This window comes from Phyllobates terribilis, unplaced genomic scaffold, assembly GCF_046119375.1.
Source record: "Phyllobates terribilis strain yellow unplaced genomic scaffold, ASM4611937v1 Scaffold_7__3_contigs__length_470593459, whole genome shotgun sequence".
Lineage (NCBI taxonomy): Eukaryota > Metazoa > Chordata > Amphibia > Anura > Dendrobatidae > Phyllobates > Phyllobates terribilis.
This window is the reverse complement of record NW_027362767.1, coordinates 51,441,968-51,456,319: the sequence shown is the minus strand read 5'-3', so window position 1 is coordinate 51,456,319 and position 14,352 is coordinate 51,441,968. Positions and strand designations below refer to the sequence as shown.

General features: G+C 44.9%; 1 protein-coding gene across 1 annotated transcript in view; it reads right to left on the bottom strand.

Moving 5' to 3' along the window:
- The window catches only part of NEMF (nuclear export mediator factor), a 22,471-nt gene extending 8,119 nt beyond the window's left edge, over positions 1-14,352 (bottom strand). The window contains exons 1-21 of the mRNA XM_073638560.1: positions 14,183-14,352; positions 14,011-14,079; positions 12,913-13,015; positions 12,246-12,371; positions 10,653-10,801; positions 9,520-9,587; positions 8,203-8,289; positions 7,549-7,622; positions 7,288-7,358; positions 6,676-6,751; positions 5,706-5,768; positions 5,534-5,611; positions 5,245-5,453; positions 4,814-4,993; positions 4,620-4,683; positions 4,447-4,535; positions 4,132-4,235; positions 1,326-1,388; positions 801-913; positions 222-279; positions 77-135 (exon numbers count right to left, since the gene is read on the bottom strand). Of these exons, the coding sequence (XP_073494661.1) occupies positions 77-135; positions 222-279; positions 801-913; positions 1,326-1,388; positions 4,132-4,235; positions 4,447-4,535; positions 4,620-4,683; positions 4,814-4,993; positions 5,245-5,453; positions 5,534-5,611; positions 5,706-5,768; positions 6,676-6,751; positions 7,288-7,358; positions 7,549-7,622; positions 8,203-8,289; positions 9,520-9,587; positions 10,653-10,801; positions 12,246-12,371; positions 12,913-13,015; positions 14,011-14,079; positions 14,183-14,241 (1,962 nt within the window). The 5' untranslated portion in view covers positions 14,242-14,352. The remainder of the gene's footprint in view (positions 1-76; positions 136-221; positions 280-800; positions 914-1,325; positions 1,389-4,131; positions 4,236-4,446; positions 4,536-4,619; positions 4,684-4,813; positions 4,994-5,244; positions 5,454-5,533; positions 5,612-5,705; positions 5,769-6,675; positions 6,752-7,287; positions 7,359-7,548; positions 7,623-8,202; positions 8,290-9,519; positions 9,588-10,652; positions 10,802-12,245; positions 12,372-12,912; positions 13,016-14,010; positions 14,080-14,182) is intronic.

Genomic DNA, 14,352 nt, shown 5'->3' with positions numbered 1-14,352 from the left:
AGAGAGGGGCATACACAACAAAAGTAACGAGAAGACAAGTTAGTCTGTGACGTAAATGAATCTCTGATGTACAAACCTTGAAGAGAAACCCAAATCCCATCATCAGGTAAGAGGGTGGAAGGAAATTCTTTTTTCCTAAAAAAAAATAAAAGGTTCCAGTGTCACAAAGTGCTGCAGAAATCATGGATTTACTGCCGCCAGCATGAAGAGGACGTGCTCACCTCGGATCATGAAGCTTCCGGTGGTCAGGTACTCTCCTGTTGGAGCCGTTTTTGACACCTGAAAGGGACAGTACATAAATGTGTAATTGGACTGATGATGGGCCGTCTCGCCAGCCTTCTTAGAATATGACCCTCAGATCTCATTCTCTGAACCCCTGCGGGTAAAGCCAGGAGATCGCCGCATGGGAAAAGGACACGGCGGCCATACTGGGAAATGGTCATCAGGACAGGAGCTTGTACAGAGCAGAGATGAGTGAATGCATTAGCAGATCCCTGGTCCAGCGGTCACATCAGAAGTCCGTGCCCTGCGAACCACCGTCTACCCAACGCTATCGCCGGCTGCACTTCTGATTAGCAGGCTGTCAGCAAACACATCATTGCAGTGTAACTCACCCACAAGGTGGCGCCAGGCCGGCTAACCGGAGCAGGTGTTGGGGAGACCACAGACTACTAATGTGGCCACTGGACCCAGGTCCTGCAAATCGATTCGCTCACCTGTAGCACAGAGCATCTCTGCATTCTGGCTCATAGACCGAGGGGGTCCTGAGGAGATTATTACCCTTTATGATTTCTATATACCTGATTGTGATGGACCCACCAGGCGCTGGTAATAACTCGGGCATCCCACGCAGCACTATAGCACACAGCCATAGTGCCCGCTTCAGTTAGGGTTCGGGGTGGCACCGGCTCACCTAAGAGAGAACACATTAAAGCACAGATTGAATGGAGTTGGTCTTTTTTTTGTTGTGTTACCGTCTATCTGTATACTGGCTTCACGTAGCAGGACGTTACATCATGAATGTAGAAGTCTGAATTCAAGTCAATCACAAGCTGGAGGCAGTGAGATTTAATGCTAGAAAGCTGCAAATGTCCAGATAGCTGGAGGACACCAAGTCATGTTCTGCTCTACAAGTTGAGGAAGTGAATCTGGGGGCAGATAATGTGTGGGGACCCCCTCCTATCCTATAGGTGTGTCCGAAGGGTTCACGGCTGGAGCACCCCTTTAGGGTTATTCTATCCTAAACACTACAATATAATGAATATGAATCGAGATCATGTCTAATAACTGATCATTAAGGATGGAATCTCTGGGTAGTTTGGTACCTGCGGGATTCTTAATGACGCAACTGGTGGCCCCATGCAGGTCAGCGTGCACGTAGATGTCACCTAGACATAGAAACAGCCAATGTTACACAGATCTAGTACAAATATAGCATTCAGCCTAAAAATTAATATAGTCCGTTACTTGTTTCCAGCACAGAAATGCAGCAATTTCTAACACCAGAAGCTTCAGCTATGGATGTAGAGTGCCAAAGCAGCACGTTTATCCCACACTACAGGACGGGATAGCCACGCTGAAAATGTCACTTATATGCAGCGGGTGGAATAAGTATTGAACATTTCACCAATTTTCTAAGTAAATCTATCTCTAAAGGTGCTATTGTCGTGAAATTCTCACCAGATGTCGGTAACAACCCATCCAATCCACACAGGCAAAGAAATCACCATAGATGTCCATAAATTAAAGGGAAGCTGTCACCACTTTGGAGTTATCAGACCTCTACTATGGGCATACAGGGTATAGAAAAGTAAATCTATACTTACCTGTATGGCCCATAGTAGAGGTCTGAATGCAGAGAAAAGCGCTTTAATCAATTCTAACTTGTACAGGCTTGGCGTCCGGGGGACGCCAAGCAATCCCCGCCTATGTGCTTATTATTCCCCCAAATCCCCGCCTCTCTGCTTAATTACCATACTCCCCCCCCCTCCCCTGCATGTCACATGGCTGTATGGCCATAGTAGAGGTCTGATAAAGGGAAACTGTCACCACTTTTGGCGTTAAGTTATGTGTAATAATGAGAAATGACACAGGGAAAAAGTATTAATCACATGAAGAAAGAAGCATAAAAACTATGGAAAGTCCTGACACCAGCTGAAATCTATCAGTAATTAGAAAGCAATCCTGCCAATTAGTGAAAAATAATATCAGCTGGTTCAGCGGATGGCCTATAAAAAGGTGTCTCATTACCAAGGTGCCACACAAGAAAAATCTGATGATGGGTAAAACCAGTGAGCTGTCTCAAGACCTTCACAACCTTATTGTTGCAAAACATACTGATGGCATTGGTTACAGAAGAATTTCTAAACTACTGAAGGTTCAAATAAGCACTGCTGGGGCCACAATCCGGAAGTGGTAAGAACATTGTTTCACCATAAACCAACCACAACTAGGTCCAAGATTTCAGACAAAGGAGTGTACAATAAAAAATTATATTGTGGTACCGTGTTAGCCAGAAAAATCGCTAAAAAGTATTTACATGACAAAAGTATTCTCGGAGTGATACTTTTATAGGCTAACCAGAACAAAATATATATTTGCAAGTTTTCAGAGCACAGAGGCTCCTTCTTCAGGCAGGATTACAAATGAATTAATAACATAAAAGCACAAAATGTAAGAGATATTGCAACATGACATGGGGAAATGGGAAACATTTCTCTGGCCCGGGACACTCTATGACAGATCTAAAAGTCTTAATACTAAAAGGTCATTTTAAGGACAGAGAGAGGAAAATCTGGGAATTCAAACTGAAAAGGATTTTCAATTCTTTGACAATAGGACTCAATTTAACAGCTGGATTTATGGCTCACTACATGGATACAATTCACACCTCCACCAGGCGGGACTCTAGATAACTGAGTGAACATTCCCAATTCCTCCCCATTTCTCTATTTGTAACAAAACGCCTATTTGATTTCCTTGGCTTATCTTTAAGAGGCATCAACCCTTTCATGTCAATAGCTCCTTTGAAAATATTATATAATATATAAAATCACATTTTTCGGACTATAAGACGCACCTAGGTTTCAGAGGAGGAAAATAGAAAAAAAATGTAAGCAAAAAATGTGGTCATGATGCACTGTTAAGGGGGAGGGGGTCTGGTATATATGGCTCCCTCCTTCCTGTTATACGTGGCCCTCATCCTGATATGCATGGCCCCCCAATCGCCCATCCCGGTATGCATGGCCCCCTTCATCCCGGTATGCATGGCCCCCTCATGCCTCATCCCAGTATGGATGGTCCCCCTCATCCTTGTATACATGGGGCCCCCCCTCATCCTTGTATGCATGGCCCCCTTCATCCCTGTATGTAATGCCCCTTCATCCCTGTATGTATGGCCCCCCCTGATACCGTCACGCTGCACAGAAAAAAATAAACAATTATATTCCCCTCCTCTCTCCTCCAGCACTGCATCCCACTCTGTGCCAGAATAGTCACTGCTCCCCACGCTGGGACTGCGTGCATGGGGAGCAGTGACCATTCATTCTTCCTAATAGCGCGCACACTTTAGCTGCAGCACGGCTCCTGCTGCGCTCGGCGGTCAGCGTGCTCGTTATTAAAGGCCATGAATATTCACCACACCCATTTGAGTGGGGAGCAGTGAATATTCATTTTCTTTAGTAGCGGGTACAGTGTAGGCTGCAGGAGGCGCCTCCTGTGCACCGCTACTCCGCCACTGTCGCATCCCCCACCACCCACAGCCACAGTATTTATGTATATCGGACTATAAGATGCACCCCCCACTTTCCTCCAAAATTTTTATAGTCCGAAAAATACGGTATGTATGTATAATAGCAACCATTAAAGTCATACAAATGCTGGAATAATTATCATCATCAATGTCCACTGAGGTCAGTTCAATAAGATTGTCAACCATTAAACCTTTAGTGTTTGTTCTGCTAATCAGTTTTCTCCATGTGATTTCGTCCCTCTGAATTGTAAAGCGCTTTGAAATATGTCGGCGATAAATAATGATTATTCTTATCTGCGATAGCTAGGACTTATTCTGTATATACACAGTATATAGCAGGACGTATGATCTAACACTGAGTAATAAGAGAAGCTGCTCACCGGGCCGCAGGTATCTCTTCACAATCATCTCGTTCTGCTGCTGGTCTCTTCCCGCTATGACCAGGTAATTTTCAGAGCTTATAAACCAGAGGAATTTCTCAAACCTGATGATGAAAAAAACTATAATATTACAAGAACTGATGGAACGAACATAGCAAACAGCCCACACAGCACTGTGCCCCTCTTACACAACCATGGTCTCCCTCATGATCCAACCCTAAGCTATATGCTACAATCTGTTACAGCGCCAAGTCCAACCTAAGTCCTGGCGCATTGTTTGGCACGGGGCTGGGTAGTGACTTTTGGTGGTCTTACCAATACACTTTCCGGGCTTTCTGAATGGTGCTGACAGTCTGCACCTCTTTCAGCGTCTGTTTGGTTTTCTTTTCGGCAGACTTGAATGCCTGCGACACAAAAAGGAAGGTTTTCAGCTCTTCAATCCTAATATCGGCTGTAGCCTTGAGCAATTACAATCTAATAGATTTGACCTTTTCTGCCGCTTCCACCGTTTTCTGAGTTTTCTTGGCTGCGTGTCGCTTGTGATCATAATACCTGAAAAATACATAAGTCAGTGTAACATCTGCTGGATGGATATTGTATGTCCCCTGCAATAAGCGCCATATATGTGGCCTCTAGGGGCAGTATGGCACAGCAGACTTTCTATTAGATGGATTTCACTCACTTTTTGGCGTTGGCGTAGGCGGACAAGCTGAGGTCCACATCCACCAGGGTGGGTTTGTTCTTCTGCGTTTTCTTTGGTTGCTGTTTGTTTTTGCCCTTTTTTTTCTTTCCTTTGGGCTCATCGATCTCCTGTTTCTCGTCTTCCTCCTCATCCTCTTCTTCAGATAACGCGAACGGATTTCTACAAATAGAGAAAAAGTATTAAGTTAAAGCATTTTTTTTTTTCATTGACCTCGTAGCCATACACAAAGTCCTTGGTGGTTGCATATTGGGCAGTAGCAAGAGACATACCATCAGCATAGCTGCTTGACTGGACTTTCTACTCTCGCTAGACCTATAGGATCCCCATCCCTTATAGCGGCGGACATACTGACCCATCATAGAAGGTAGTCCCACCTTAGGACACCCAGTTACAGGAGCATGCCGTCTTACTTCAACAGCATGGTGATGTGATTTGTCTTCAGCTTTAGCTCCTTGATGGCGAGAGCAACGGGGTCTCCCTGAGCCTGCGCCTCCTTCACTATGACCCCAATCTCCGTCCAGTCGATCTGATTAGCTAAGGCGCTGCGTACGATTTGCACTGCGCGATCCACGATGTTCAGGTTCATTTCGATGAGTTCTCCTTTGGCTTTGTCAACTTCCTACAAGTTCACGACATGATGATGAGACCTTGTGTACGGTGCCCGATGCCCACGGGCCGGCGACGTGAAGACACACGTACCTGAGCCAGGTGCAGGGATTCCAGACGCTGCTCGTGGTCTTTACGGACGTTGTCCAATTTCTTTAGTGCTTGTTTCTCCTGAGGAAGAAAAGTCAAAGAAGCAAAACTAGAAATGTGAAGTCCTGAGCCTGGAATTTTACAGCATGCAAGAAAAAAAAAAAACTTTGCATACCTGATGTAAAGCTTTCAGATCAATCTTCTGACCTTCCAGCTTGGAATAAAATTCATCAACTGCCTTTAAGGACAAAAAGGAGATAAAAAGATATATATTTTTTAAATGATAAACTATCTATTTAAAGGAATATGGTCAGATGGCCGTATAAATCGGAGCAAAATCGGACCGCAGTGCATGAACTGGCCAGCAGCTTTCCCTTCCCGAGCGTGACAGCTGCATAGAAATAGATGACGGTGTCACGCTCAGGTCGGGAGAGCTGCCAGCCAGTCCGTGCACTGCAGTCTGATTTATACGGCCATCTGACTGCGCCTTAAATCTAATTGATGTATAAATGAGGCAAGTATACATATGCAATGATGCCGGGTAATACTGTACACAGTCACTGCTGAAATTGGGAACAATGTAGAGGAGATGGATCCGGCGCTAATCACAAAATGCCATTAATGCACCTTCTTGTTCTTTTATAGCACCAACAAGATGGGGGATTTGCGTGTTTTTGCCCCTTCTCTTTGGTTTGATTCCCAACTCCTTTGTGTGATAATGCTGTAGAGACTGTAAAAAGGGCATCGCTGAGGACACTGGCATCACCCCAAGCTCATGGGCCCCAAAGCAAAATGTCCAACAGGTCCCCCAATCACACATCTTTATTAATACTGGTATTCTCATATGGGTTAAAGTGACCTCTTGTGCCCCCCTATGCTCCAGAGTCAGGTGCGACTCCAAACCCTCCACCCACTATAGTTAAGCTTCTGTATGTGGGGGCTTCACCATCTGAAAGTCAAGTAGAGGAGGCCAACCTGAGCTGTGCCACTATCCAGGGGCCAAAAGCAATGGACATCGGTATCCATGGCCAAATGCCAATCCAGTGCAGGTGCTGCTACAGGTGGCGTGCTGGTCAGTGATGGTGGACTGAGAGATGCCACCTGCCCCTTACCATAAAGTCGTCATATGCAGACTATGGACGAACCTTATCAAATGTGTCAAATTCCACATACGGGAGGTTTTCATGCTGCGTGAAAAGGAACGGATGAAATTCTTCATACCTAAGTAAAAGAAAAACACCAATAACTTTCCACAATGATGTGCAGAAAAAAATGAGACATCAAAGCAACAAATCAGAAAGCAATGTTCATTTTCTGAGTCGTATTAGAATAGTAAGAGATGTAGTTTTTGGCCCCAATGCGAAACATCCAATGGGGGCCCTCACTTATTGGGGGTCTTTAGTTGTATTGGTCTTCTGAAATGGGCCAAAGGGACCCGTTAACCCCCTTAGGCTGCAGCCCCTGCATCTAATGTAGTTTATGCCCCTATAAATATTATAGTTCCCCCCCCCCCGTATATATATCTGTTAAGGGGGAACGCTCGTCTTAAGCACCTTGACAATGAGGGATAGATATTCCACCATTACATGCACATAAGACGACGGGGGTTTGGTTTATAGAATATACAGCTGCAGTAAAACTACAACTCCCAGGCTAAGCGGACAGTCCGGGGCTGTCAGAATATGCTGGGAGTTGTAGTTCCACCATCAGGGATGAGCCGCGGCCCAGACAATTGGAGATGAGTGGTCAGTGCTCACGTGAGGATATCCTCGGCGGGGCTGAGCGGCTCCAGGCTCGGCTTCTTCTCTCTCTTCTGGATAATGTAGCCCTGTGTTATACAGAAAATACAAAGTGCTGTATCGCAGGTCATCACCATCTAACAACAACTCCCATCATTCACAATAAATGAAATGGACTTTGTGGGATCTTATCACACTTATATGATGTCATCAATCATGGAAGAAAAGCTCGACCTCTGCGCCTCCAGCCTGTGAGCAGGTGACAGGTAATGGTCGTACCTTCCCTGTATAATGCAGTGTGCCCTCCATGTAGTCCTCCGCCCTCCTTAAAGCTGAATGCACCTTTTCCAAATCTAGAAATGATCGATGGTGAAACAGTTTGTCATTCATGTCCTATAAAGTCTGCAAATAACCATAAATAGTGCAAAGATCCAGAGTTAGGGGGGCACGGCTTCAGATTGGGGGTGCTCTGTGCACTGCTTTCTATGGGGGTCTCTTCTCCTGATGATGAAGTATACAGGTAACAATACCACATGTAAACCTCAGTATAGAGCCCATAGAAAATTCTATACAGGAGCCAAAATTACAGCAATAACCTCCATACAGAAAGTGGCCACATAAAGGAGAAGTATAGACTACCAAAATGATTGTCCATGGCTTCTAGCTTCCAAAAACAGCGCCCCCTCTCTACAGGGACAGGTGTGGTACTGCAGCTCTGCACCATTCACTTCAATGGAGCGGAGCTACAATGCCGGACACAACCTGTGGATAAGGGTGGTGCAGTTTTTGGAATAAGGTAGCCATGCTTTTGTTATCCTGGAAAAAACCCTTTAATATGTCCCATTTAGCGTGGGCAACTAGTGTGGCCTCTGACAGCTGACAGGTCATAGCCCTAATGTCGGATGCATATAACCCCTATAATCAGTAACTGACCTGCGTCCGCTGTCAGCTGCTCGACCTTCACATTGCTGGACAACCCCGACTCCAGCAGGCAATGCTCGATCAGGGTGGCGCCGTATGCTGTCCCAAAAAGAAGCGAGACATTACAGTCAGGATCTGGCCGGGTCCATCACTAGCGGCTCGGAGATACAAGTGCATCTCACTAAATTAGAATATCATCAAAAAGTTAATTTATTTCAGTTCTTCAATACAAAAAGTGAAACTCCTATATTATATAGAGTCATTACACACAGAGGGATCTATTTCTAGTGTTTTATTTCTGTTAATGTTGATGATTATGGCTTACAGCCAATGAAAACACAAAAGTCATTATCTCAGTAAATTAGAATACTTTATAACAACAGCTTGAAAAAGGTTTTTAAAATCTGAAATGTTCCCCTACTGAAATGTATGTTCAATAAATGCCCTCAATACTTGGTCGGGCTCCTTGTGCATCAATTACTGCATCAATGCGGCAATGTGGCATGGAGGCGATCAGCCTGTGGCACTGCTGAGGTGTTATGGAAGCCCAGGTGGCTTTGATAGCAGCCTTCAGCTCGTCTGCATTGTTGGGTCTGGTGTCTCTCATCTTCCTCTTGACAATACCCCATAGATTCTCTATAATAGATTCTCTATGGGGTTAAGGTCAGGAGAGTTTCCTGCCAATCAAGCACAGTGATACTGTTGTGTGTAAACCAGGTATTGGTACTTTTGTCAGTGTGGACAAGGGCCAACTCCTGCCGGAGAATGACATTTCCATCTCCAAAAAGCTTGTCGGCAGAGGGAAGCATGAAAAGCTGTAAAATGTCCTGGTAGACGGCTGCGCTGACTTTGGTCTTGATAAAACACAGTGGACCTACACCAGCAGATGACATGGCTCCCCAAACCATCACTGATTGTGGAGACTTCACACTAGACCTCCAGCAGCTTGGATTGTGGCCTCTCCACTCTTCCTCCAGACTCTGGGACCTTGTGGAGTGTGTCAATGACTGCCTTCTAGACATCTGTCAAGTCAGTAGTCTTCCCCATCATTGTGGAGCCTACTGAAACAGACTAAGGGACCTTTTTAAATGCTTAGGAAGCCTTTGCAGGTGTTTTTTGATAATTATTCTAATTTACTGAGATAATGACTTTTGTGTTTTCATTGGCTGTAAGTCATAATCATCAACATTAACAGAAATAAACACTTGAAATAGATCACTCTGTGTGTAATGACTCTATATAATATGAGTTTCACTTTTTGTATTGAAGAACTGAAATAAATTAAGTTTTTGATGAGATTCTAATTTAGTGAGATGCACCTGCACTTACGTAAATGGGGATTAAGGATCCTCTTCAGCTGATCGCTCTTTTGAGAATTTTCTAAAATTTCTTTCAATCTGATCAGACAAGGGATTAAAAAAAAAAAGTCAATAAAGGAAAGAGACGAGGCTGCTTTAAGAATTAGAAAGTAGAAAATTAAATGTAAACTATTACAAAGCTGTAGGAGCACCGCAGGTCCTCCCATATTTAACCCTTTGTTTCTTGCGGGACATGTTGCAGTTTTGAATGACACCGTTCATTCATTCTGCCATATAATGCACTAGAAACCGTGAAAGTGAAGTAAAATGGAGAAAAAAAGAAAAAAAAAAAAGTGTTTTTGTACTTAAGTGGGGAAAATAAATAAATTGCTATGTGCCGTTATTTTCGGACACCCGTAACGTCTCCACTGTTCCGTCGATGGAGCGGTGCGAGGGCTTTGATTTTTGAGTGGTGAGATGAAGTTTTTAGTCCTAATAATTTGGGGTACATATAACTTTTTGATCGTTTTTGGGGGATTTTTTGTAGTGAGGTGCAGAAACCAAGAAATGCAATACAAGCATTTTGATTTCTTTTCTTGTTTACGGCGTTTACCATTTTCTTTACGTTATTTTTTTTTTAGTTCCCTCAGGGAATTTAAACATAAGATTGTCTGATCGCTTATACAGTATATAGAGAAGTAGATGTTCTTCTACAACCACACACTGGGCTTCAATGGAGGTCCAAGATGGCAGCCATTGGGGCTGATGGGAGCCAGGAGGTGCACATGCCTGGGCTTCATTCATATGTCACCATCAGTGATCGACAGCAGCAATTAAGTGGTTAAACAGCAGCAATCGGAGCTAGCTCTTGACGCTGCTGTTACAGGCAGATGCTGTGCTGGGCTGTGCTGCGGGATCAGCTCCTGTAACCGCTCCATGCATGCAGACCTGACATAGGACAGTTATCACGTCGGTGAGATGTTTCATGGAGCCGCTGTTCTTTTTTAGGTCAGATTCCTGTCTGATTGTGAGAGATTGTAAAGCTGAAATTCTCTTTTAAAGAACATGTGAAACCCTCCGCTGTATGATAGAGCGCTGGAAGAGAGCGCTGTACAATAGAGCGCTGGAAGAGAGCGCTGCGATATCATCCAATCCAGGTATCACCTCTCCATCATGAGCAGAGGTTCGCGGGCTTTGGCGTTGTTCACAGGGTAATGCTCTCGTACTGCAAACTTTACATCGTCGGCCTCATCCGTACGAAACCTAAGTATGTTCAGGATGAGGTATTCGTGGTCTGTGAGGACGATGTTCCCCTATGAGAGAAAAAATATCTATATTTTTAAAGGAACTGTGCAAAATTAGACAGAAGATGGCTTTGTGCCCACGATGCAGAAATGCTCCGGATTTTTCCCTGAGTGTTTCTGCATCTCCCTGGCAGAAAAAACGCATGCGGATTGTACATGCGGATTGTACATGCGGATTGTACATGCGGATTGTACATGCATTTTTCCTGCCAGGGACATGTGGATGTGAAGCGTTTTTCACTTGCATTTCCGCATGCGGGTTGTGATTTTAGCATCACTTGGAAAGTGCTTGACAACTTGGTCACATTATATAAATCCATGCAACCGGCATATATAGTGTGACCGAAAGAATGTTTAAAAATAAATCTATACTTACCTTCCGATGGCCCCCGATGATAATCTGCAGCGGAAATTTCCGCAGCATGTGCACCGCACATGCGAATTATCAGTGGGGGACATGGCAGACCTTCTACCAAGCGTTTTTTAAGCGTTTCTGCAGCGTTTTTGCCGCTGCGGAAATGCTTAAAAAAAGCATCGTGGGCACACAGCCGATCTGAAATAATTCCAAAAACAGCACCACTCTTGTCCACAGGCTGTGGCTGGTATTGCAGCTCAAGTCCATCAACCAGACATGAAGGATGACTTGTAGCTTATGTATGATTCTTACCGCGTGTATAATACACATACAAAGCAATTCATAGCAAAATGGAGGTAATGAGGCCGAGCCTAACACAAGCATGGAGGGGCGCTGATGACCTGTTACAGAGCCCCTCCATGCTCGAAGTTCTAAAATAAAGGTCTCGAGTCGAGAGTAGATAAGGACTGAGACAACTCCCTGGTATGATTCCATGCCAACTTTACAGTCTCCAGATCAGTGACCCCAACCTGCGGCCTTCCGTCTACAACTACAACTCCCAGCATGTATAACATGCACATAATACTGCCAGGACATGCAAGGAGTCGTAGTTTCACTACATCTGGAATATGACAAAGTGTTTAGATTGGTAAAGTGCCCAAAAATAAAGAAAAAAATTATATTTATGTCTATCAATATCGAAATCTTTCTACATATATTGACAGAGAAACAGCTCAAGAAAAGAGACAGATCGAGCGCAAGAGAGAGAGATCTGATATATTTGCAGGACCTTGGTCCGGTGCTCACATCAGTAGTCCACGGTCGCTGGATCAGAGCCCTGTGAGCTCCTACCTCCTCGCATCCCTACTGCCTCTTCTGATTTTTAATGTCAGTGTTGTGGGTGACACCTGCATGAAGTCTCTCCATGGCTACTTATCACAAGAGGAGGTGAGGATGCCGGCAAGAGCCGGTGCACTGCGCTCCCGTCCAGCGGCCATAGACTACTGATATGAGCGCTGAACCACGGTGCTGCAAATCAAATTAGAGAGCGAGAGATGGATATAGTAATATAGAGGATGTTAGACAGACAGATCTCACCCGGTCGTACAGCTCAACGATAAGATGATAAGCCGCATTGTCTGAGCCAAACTGGAAGTCCACGATCCTGTCCACGCCGAGCTGTGTAATGCCGACCAGTCTACGGGATCTGAGATGTTTCCTGCACTGGAGGATAAAAAGGCAGAATCCAAGGTATCAAACAGAGAGGAGTGCGTGCGGACAGAAAGATGGAGGTGAACGCTGCTACAATCACTATGTAACTGGGATATAGGCCAGATGCCACATAGGGGCACCAGCGATGCCACATAAGGGCACCAGGCAGATTGCTGAGAACATGAAAGTACATGAAGAAGAATAGTATTATTCGGTTGGCAATTTATTCACACATTTCCAGAAGGAAAAACAGAAGAGCAACATAAAGCAGATATCTGAGAACAAAATGGTCCAACATTATGATTAAATGATAAATGCAAATATTTCCTTAAGCAGATGTCAGTAATGGAGGGGCCATCAATAGAGACAAGGACTTCTATAGGGACTAATATTCCTCAGATCAGTTTTGGCAAAATGAAATCGCAGCATCCTGAGTGCGGGTGACACATTATATCCGGCAGGTATAAAGAACCAAGCTGGGGAACGAAAAGTGTCTGGATCGGGGCACAGGTCCCTGGAAATGAGAGAAGGAAATGACTGCACGTGATCAAACCTTCATTGCAAACCCGGACGGCATCATGTTCTTGGGCCACTCGAACTCGGTGGTGTGGATCCTGATGCCGGACTCCACGAGGAGCACGGCCTTACAGTCCGGCCTGCAGGAGAAACAAACACTCAGAGGGATTTTCCATGTTATATCTCAGTTACTTTATGTTCTGATTAATCATTTGTACAGATCTCTGCCGCTGCCAGTGACTGACGGCTTTCTCCTAGACATGTATAGAATATGTGCAGCCTCTGGCCGTGGCTATTACTGATCTGTGCACTGTTAGGGTATGTGCACACGGTGTGTTTTTTTATGCGGTAAATCCGAGCGGAATTGGCCCCAAAAACGCATTGCAAACCTTATCCCAGCATTTTCTATGAGATTTTCCAAGATCTGTGCACATGATCAGGATTTTTCCTTACAGAATTTAATGTGCATTAAAAGAAGCAGCATGTCCATTCTTTCTGCGTTTTTCCTATACAATGCATTGGAAAAAACGCATGGCAAATCCGCAGGAAAAAACGCATCAAAAACCCATGAAAACGCCTCAAAAACGCTGCAGAATTTCTGCAAGTAAATCCCGATTGTGCGCACATAGCCTCAGACCCCCGGCTGCCACAACAATCCACCAGCTCCCTGCAATCAGTACATGGAGCATTACTGCAGTGACACAGAAGCCCCTTCCTCCGACTACTCCGAGGCCGCGGACACAATGGCCATTATTGGTCGCCGCCTCTTCATTAACAATGCAATAATGAGCGATCACCGCTCTGTATGTCCCCGAAATGGTATCAATCAAAACATCAGCTCAACGCGGAAAACACAAACCTCCCCCGGCTGCCGACAGGAACACGGAATAGTTATAGATGGTGGGAAAAGGAGGTAAAAGCAAAGGTGCAAAAAGGGAAAATTCCACAGTCCTGAAAGGGTTAAACAGCCTCCAACATGGATGTGGCACAAGTGCGGCCATATTGTGGATCAGTTGGATATTGTGATAGGACATTCGCAGCGCTGAGTCACGTCTGTGCCGCCTTTATATCAGCACTTGTTTCAATAAACTTTATTTGCACTTATGTTCTCCGACACGGTGTCCTGTCATCTTACTTCTGCAGGCGGATGAGATACGTCTTGGTGTCCACATCATACACATTGTACACTCTCATCCCCAGCAGGCTAGGAGAGAACAGACAGTAATATCAGACACAGACACATTACAAGAGTACTGTCACTTTAAGAAAACAGCAGCAGTAGCAGCAGCGCCCCCTGCCTCTGTCACCTGTCGCTGAGCTCCGCGATCACCGCCCGGATATCTATAGTACTAAATCTACTCTTCATGCTGCCCTCAGATCAGCCACTTCTTCCCCAGATGCTGCTGAGCCACAGCTTCCATACACTACCGCACATGCGCACATAACTACCGGGGCTCTTCAGCCTCAATTCTATATA